General features: G+C 46.4%; 2 protein-coding genes across 2 annotated transcripts in view; both read right to left on the bottom strand.

Annotated features, from left to right (window-relative positions):
* Nucleotides 1–4,078, bottom strand: part of LOC123019785 (protocadherin gamma-A12-like) — a 5,254-nt gene extending 1,176 nt beyond the window's left edge. The window contains exon 1 of the mRNA XM_044422851.1: nt 11–4,078. Coding sequence (XP_044278786.1) covers nt 11–1,649 — 1,639 coding nt within the window. The 5' untranslated portion in view covers nt 1,650–4,078. The remainder of the gene's footprint in view (nt 1–10) is intronic.
* Nucleotides 4,079–7,291: 3,213 nt separating this feature from the next.
* Nucleotides 7,292–7,774, bottom strand: part of LOC123019784 (cadherin-23-like) — a 19,839-nt gene continuing 19,356 nt past the window's right edge. Inside the window, exon 6 of the mRNA XM_044422850.1 lies at nt 7,292–7,331. Coding sequence (XP_044278785.1) covers nt 7,292–7,331 — 40 coding nt within the window. The remainder of the gene's footprint in view (nt 7,332–7,774) is intronic.

Genomic DNA, 7,774 nt, shown 5'->3' with positions numbered 1-7,774 from the left:
GGTGGGGAGCCCCCGTCCTGGGCCTTCACCCGGAAGCTGATCTCCCGAACCTCTTCATAATCGAAGGAGTGCAGCGCATAAACAACGCCTGTCTCAGAGTTAATGGAGAGGTGGGAAGATACTGGGGAGGCATTGAGCTTTCCCTCCAAGATGGAGAAAGTTATTCTGGAATTTTCTGCCCAGTCTGGATCTTCTGCCTCCAGGGACAATATGGAGGCCCCTCTGGGGTTGTTCTCCATCAGGTAAGAAACATAAACCGATTGCAGGAAGTGGGGCGGATTGTCGTTCGTGTCCAGGATCTCCAGGGGGATGCTGAGTGACGTGGAGAGCGGGGGCGTCCCGTGGTCCGTGGCTGTGACGGTGACGTTGTAGGTGGCCACCTGCTCCCTGTCTAGCACTCTCGTCGTCAGCAAATTGTAATAATTATTGTAGGACTTTGCCAGTTGGAAGGGGAGGTGGCTGGGGATGGAGCAGGTGACTTCCGCGTTCTCTGCCGAGTCTCGGTCTTGCACATGTACGAGGGCTATCGCTGTGGCTGGTGGGGAGTTTTCGGGGATGGAGCCGATCAGTGACGTGATCTCCAGTTTGGGGGCATTATCGTTGACATCAGTGACAAACACCGTGAGCGTCGACCTGTCCGAGAGTCCGCCGCCATCCTGGACCTGGACCTGAATTTCATAGTGGGTGGAGTCCTCATAGTCCAAGCTTCCTCTAAGGGTTACCTCCCCTGTGTTTTCATCCAGGTGGAATTTTTCTGCAGCGCTCCCCGTGCTTTTTGCAAATGAATACCTCAGGTCTCTGTTGGTTCCTTCATCCAGGTCAGTGGCATTCAGCGTAACCACCGTGGTCCCTAATGACAAACCCTCCCTAGCAGTCACTTCGTAGAGCGGCTGGCTAAAAATGGGTGCGTTGTCATTCACATCCAGGACGGAAATTTGAATCTCAGTTGTGCCACTTCTGACAGGGCTACCGCCATCATATGCTGTAAGGATGAGGTGATGAACTTTTTCCTCCTCGTGGTCTAGCGGTCTTTCCAATACTAGTTTTGCAAATTGTTTGCCTTTAACTGATGTTTTCAGAACCAGAGAGAAATAGCTGCTGCTGCTGAGTTTGTATCCCTGCAGGGAATTGTTTCCCAGATCCGGATCTTGAGCTTCCAGGAGGGGAAACTGGGACCCCACGGCAGTGTTCTCACTGACATTTAGCACCAGTTTCTCTGACTGGAAGGTGGGGGCATGATCGTTGATATCTGTGATTTCAACGCCGACGCCATAAATTTTCATAGAAGCCCCAATGATCACCTCGAATTCCAAGACACACTTCTGCATCTGGCCACAGATCTGCTCTCTGTCTATCCTCTCCGTGGTGTGCAGATGGCCATTCCGGTAATTCAGAGCAAAGTAGGGGGTCCTACCTGGGGAAACAATGCGGATCCCGCGGCCCGAGAGCTCCTTTGCGTCCAGCCCCAGATCTCGTGCAATATTGCCCACGAAAAAGCCTCTCTCGGTTTCCTCGGGAATGGAGTAATGGACCTGCTTGGCAGCAGCTTGGCAGATGTTCACCAGGAGAAAGAAGCAGGCAACTCCCCTTCTGCAGGTTTTCATTGTGATCTTGCCTTTGGTTTCCTGTCTCCCTTTTGCTCTTGCCATGCCTTCTTTCTGAGAATCCACTAAGGAGATTCACCCGAAAGGTGCCATAAATGGCAAAGGAACCCTGTCCAAGGAGGCTGCCTTGCAGCTGAGGTTCCCGGTGCAGGAATTTTGGGAAGTGGCTGATGTCTCAGCTTATTCAGCCCTGAAAATGCTGATTCGGGAAGGCCGAATTGCTCATCGCATTTCTTAGCTTGGTTGGTGAACAGCGACACTCGGCGTCTTAGTCAGTAATTGCACAACGCTCTGTTATGTTTGCATTTCCATGCTATATCTGATTTTATAAATACAGTTGTTTCTTTATCTAGTGTTCAACAAAACAATCAACCAACCAACCAACCAATCAATCTACACTGTCACTAAATTTCATCCTCACCGTTTCTTGGTGTTTGAATGGAATGTCCTGCTCTGTCAATCCACAGGCATCACTACCTATTTTTACTGAAATTCATATCAGGTCACATGCCACATTTTATTCTGCTATGAAAACTATAGTGAGTTACAGTGATCAGTATATAAGTAAACTTGATTCAGTTTACCAGGAACTAAGGGAATTTCAACTCAAACAGTAATATACTTTCCAGGTAGTATATGTTACTAACTAAAACTATAAGGATTTTTATACAACGTGACTCATTTAGGGAAGTCCTTTCTTTTTATCCCTTCCCTCTGTAAAAGTGGCTGCTCTCTATTCAAAAGAATCCCTATGACCAGCATGTCTGTTAAAACTACTTTCATAAGATTAATTTTTCTCTGTGTCAATCCACGGTATGAGCACACACACAATGAAAGAAATCTGAACTTAGGAATTCTAATGTTTGATTAAAAATAATCAAACATTTTCGCATGTTGCCCAGTATTTTCCCGAATTTTTGGAACTTTTTGGACAGTGCATAATACATAAAAAGCCTTTTATTGGAAGATTTATGGGTTCATGTGATTTTAAGTCACATGAAATCACATTGAGCAAGTGGTTAGATCTGATGGTCTTCTTGGCCCCTTCCAACTCTACTATTCTATGATTCTATGAACCCTAAACCATGGTGTGATTTGCTGAATCTGGCTTGTTGTCATGTCCGAACTCATCCCTACAATGAAACCACTGTTTGTTAACCAGCTGGAAACTGATGGAGAAACCATGGGTTGTTAATGGTTTATGAAAACTGGCTTGTTTTAATGTCTGAACCCAGAACTGTGGCTTATACCTGGCTTGTTTGTGTTGTTACCCTACCTGAAACAGAAGTGCCCAGCAAAAGAAGCATGAAAATGAAAATTGCCCAGAGGGTTGGCAAAATGGATGGGAGAGAAACAAGCCAGAAGCAGGAAAAACAAGCCACAGTTTGTTTATGCATATGCACAATGATTCTTGACCTGGTTTTCAAGTAATAGCAAGTCATTAAATTAAACCATTTTCAGTTGAATTGTGGTTTGTGGTTATATGTGAACTCAGAAATATTATCTGAACCCATGAATATCTCACAAAGAGAACCCAATTTTTGTTGGGTTGTGAACTGTCAGCTATTTAAACCATAGGTTGTCATTAAATGTGAACTCATCATTGTGGGTTATTCATGGATTCTTTTGCCAGGCTACAGAGGCAGCAGGCAAGAGTGGGAAAGACCCTCCAGCCGCTTTGCATGTAAGTACTTTAATGCTGCAAAAGCAGTTGGAATACAGGTGAAGGAAGAGGGAAGCAAACAACCCAAGGACCAGAAAAGATACCATGTTTTTTAATCACCCAGCAGAAAAAAACTAGGGTTAGCATTACATATGACCAGACCCATGGCTAAACCAACAAGCCTTGGTTAATATAACAGTATAAAGAATCTAACATCACAACAACAAATCCACTTTCTAATTATTATCGATATTTAGTGATGTGTTGATCAACTAAATGAGGCCAGTTAGCCAAGTATATGGTAAATTGAGGGTGACCGATTCATCTGGAGAAAGTTTTATTAGTGTATTTAATCTCAATATTACTTGATCCCCAAAGCTTTGCTGGCACAAAACTACCCTAAACCAAAAATCATTTTCATCTGATTTTCTTTGTGCTCCAAAGACCAGCAAAAGAGATAACACTGCCAAAGTTGCCGTATATAAAGAAGTGGAACTGGCCATACATAAACAGATATATGCACACACACACTCTCTCTCCCTCTCCCCTGCTCTCTTTCTCATGCACACAGGCGTGCACACACAACCACGCAACCACACAAGACCTGTTCGCAGCTTAAAGGCACAGACCATTTACATGATAAATTCAGTTCATTCTTACAAAATGATTTCCGCGTACCTGTAGACTGAAAATGTTTGTAAACGGTGTGTTGGGTGCACAACTTGTATACAATATTGGATGAAAAGGCGTCTTTGCTTGCCTATTGGAAAGCAATGGCAGGATGCGGAAGAGGCTTTTGGTGCCTTTCCGAAGGACCACGTCCAAGGTCCCGGGGTGGGGGGTGGGGTGGCTGTGGGGGACAGGCAGCAGGGGAATCAGGACTCCGAATTCACAGGAGCCAGTGCCCCCCATCCACAGAAACTGAAGCGGCACTCTCTACACCTCACCAGAAACCACTGGCAAGAGCTAAACTAAATACACAGAGAGCTAAGATACCAACTCGGACATTTACAAAGCTGTACGGAGCCCAGCGCTGCACCTGAGCCTTTAAAACTAATTTATGGGGTCTGGAGCCCTAAACGTGAAGGCACCAAGCCTACGGCTGCATCCGAGTTGTTGCCCATGCCACCCTCCCCAGATGCTTGGCTGGCACTGCAGTTTGCTGAAGGTCTGACAAGATTCAGCCTGCCCCTCCCTGCATCTCTCTTTCACCCTGGCCAAATCTGCAAGCAACTCTCTCTCTCTCTCTCTCTCTCTCTCTCTCTCCCTCTCCCTCTCCCTCTCCCTCTCCCTCTCCCTCTCCCTCTCTCCCACACACACACACACGTACACACGTACACAGCACGTGCTTTGCTTATGGGCCCCGGGCAAAGCAGTGTACAGGGGCCCCTACGACAACTACAGCTACTGTTAAGTTTGGAAGTGTTCCCATTTTCCAGGGTTAACACGCACAGATTAGCATGGGCCCCACGGGCAGGTGCCCTCCAGGCCCGAGCGTTCAGACGGCCCTGGCTTTGCTTCTGCTCCCTGCAGGAACGGCGAGGCTGAATGTGGCTGCTCCGTTCTGCAGCTGATGACCTGTCTTCAAGGGTAGCCTGCTGCAGAGAGCATTGCAGTAATCTAATTTGGAGGTTACCAGAGCGTAGACGGCCGAAGCCAGGCTATCTCTGTCCAGAGAGGGGCGCAGCTGGGCTACCAACCAAAGCCGGTAGAAGGCACGCCAAGCCACCGAGGCCACCTGAGCCTCAAGTGACCAAATGGATCGTGAGCACCCCAAGCTATGAACCTGCTCCTTCAGGGGAAGTACGACCCCAGCTAGAAGAGGTTAAATATCCACCAACTGATCAGAAGACGCACCCCAACAGCACCTCACTCTTGCCTAGAGTGAGCTTCGGTTCGCTGGCCCTCATCCAGCCCACTGTCCTAGCTGGGCCCCAGTTTCACACATCCACAGCCTCACCTGCTCATGATGAAAAGGGAAAATTTATTTATTTATTTAGAATATTTATTTAAAAATTATTTTAAAAAATCAAAAATCATCAGTATACCGACGACAACGCAACCCACAACTCCAGGTGAGCTTGGCCACCTCGCCATTACATGAGCTCACACTTAGCCATTTCCTGTAGATGCTGAACAGCAGCGGGGACAGAACAGATGACCAAGGAGCTCCATGCTGGAGAATCCCTGGGGCTGAGCATGTTCCCCAAGCACCATCTTCTGGAGATGGCCCTCGAAACAGGCGTGGAACCGCTGCAATGCAGTGCCCCTGCTCCCAGCTCAGGCCATTGCCCCAGCAGAGCACCTTGGTCAACGGCATCGGTCCAGCAGTGTCAACAGGGCTGCATTCTACCTGTCTTGCTCCTGGCACAGGTCATTATAAGGCAACCAAGGCTGTTTCCATGCTGAACCCAGGCCTGAAGCCCAAATGAAATGGATCCCGAACATCAGTGTCCCTCAAGAGAGCCTGGAGTTGACTGGCAACCTCCCTCTCTAGATCCTTGCCCAGGCAACAGGTGTTCGCTACCTGCCTGAAGTTATTTCGATCTTCCCAGTCAAAGGAGGATTTCTTTAAAGGGCCACATGCCTGTTGGCCACATTTGCTACAATAGAATTGATGCAGTTTTCTCTCTGCAGTAATTTCTTCTGAATCTTTCTCAAGTGGTCGAATATCTGGCTGAGTAGTTATGCAGTCTTATACTGATGTTGAATGATCACTGCATTATCCTCAAGGTGCTTGCAGACTGGCTGCTTTATCATCTGCTCCAGATGTTTCCCAGGGATCATTGGCAGACTGATTGGTCTGTAGTTCCCAGGTTCTTCCATTTTTTCCTCCATGAAGATGGGGACAACATTAGCTCTTCTCCAGTCATCTGGCACTTTCTGCATGATTTCTCAAAGATAGTAGGCATTCTAAGAGTTTGTCAGCCAGTTTTTTATGACCCCAAGATGGCATTCATTGGGCCCTGCAGTTGCGAGCTCATTCAACCCAATTAGATGATCCTTCACCATTTGTCTATCAATCTTGAACTTCCGTCCTGCTCCTTCAGCTTCTACTTCCCCTTCATCAGGAAGGTCATAGGTCCTCTTCTGGGAGAAGACTGAGCCAAAGTAGAATTTGAGCACTTCTGCCTTTTCTTTGTCATCTGTGATCATTTTGCCGTGCACATGGAGTAGTTGGACCTCCCCTTCTTTCCTCTGTCTTTTATTATGGATGTGTTTGAGGAAGGCTTTGTCGTCGTCGTCACTTTTAGCATCCCTCAGCTCATTCTCAGCTTTTGTTTTCCCGATGTCATCCTGGACATTCTGTGCTCGTGCTCTTCCTCTGCACCCTGGCCTTCCTGCCATTTCCTATGTATGTCCTCTTTGCTTTTAGATATCTGTACGTCCTCATGAAGCCACGTTAGCTTCTTCGGTTGTCTTCTACCTTTATTCCTGGCTGCAACTGTTTAGGATTGGGCCTTTAGAATTTCCTTTTTTAAAAATTCCCACCCATTTTGGACTCCCGTTCTCATTAAGGCACTTGCCATGGGACTTTACTTACCATTGTTCTGACTTTCTTAAAATCAGCGTTCCTAAAATCAAGGGTACGTGTTTGGTCATGCTTGGCTTTTGCTTCCTTTAGAATAGAGAATTAAACTAGTTCACTGCAGCTGAAAATTTATATGATGAACCTAATAATGCAGCAACTGGGTAAGCTGGGTTAGTCCTGAATCAAAATACTATTAGACCAGCATGGCATAATGTAGGAATACCGTGTAGGAAAAAATGCAGTCTTAATACAAGCAAATGTAAAATGAGCCTGCTTTCCTGGACATTTATGTAAAGCATAATTTGCAAAGACCTCTGAAAATAGTATGTCTATAAAACACATGATAAAATCTTATTTTAAAAATAATAATATGAGTGCTTGCTACTACATGGAAAGAACATCTTTTTAATTATACAGCCTAACCTTTTGCACAATACTCCTGAAAATGTCCTGAGCTGAGCACAAAAATAGTGGTCCCGATGACGTCATTTCCTAACCAAGGACTTTAAGTTCCATTTCTAAAAACACTGCACTAAAAAGGAAACGAGCCAAACGCCTACACCAGAGGAGCTGGCACAGCTGATGGAGCTCCATCCCCAACCATTTCGCATAACGGGGAATTTCAAAGGAAGGATAATGACTCAGGAAGATGAAATGCAGGACATTGCAAGGTAAGAAATCAACAGAAGATTCACACAGTAAAAGGCAGCAATATCCACATTACAAAAATAAGCAGCCCGCGTCTGCAGCGATGCGCAGCGATGGCACAGGTCATGCAGGTGTTCCAGGAAACGGGACTTACCTCTCCACCGCCACCAATTTCACTCACAGCATTAGAATTAGTTTGTTCTACACCTGGGAATGGCGCCTCAGATCTCTCCCTGCTAAGATTACTGTCAGCAACCTGAATATTGGGGGTCACAAAGGTGAACTCGTTCCTCTTGGACTCGGAGGAGAGGCACAGCTGGTAGGAAT

This window comes from Varanus komodoensis, unplaced genomic scaffold (genome assembly GCF_004798865.1).
Source record: "Varanus komodoensis strain SLA01 unplaced genomic scaffold, ASM479886v1 scaffold137, whole genome shotgun sequence".
Classification (NCBI taxonomy): Eukaryota; Metazoa; Chordata; class Lepidosauria; order Squamata; family Varanidae; genus Varanus; species Varanus komodoensis.
The sequence above is the reverse complement of the archived record's forward strand: the minus strand, read 5'-3'. Positions and strand labels throughout refer to the sequence as shown.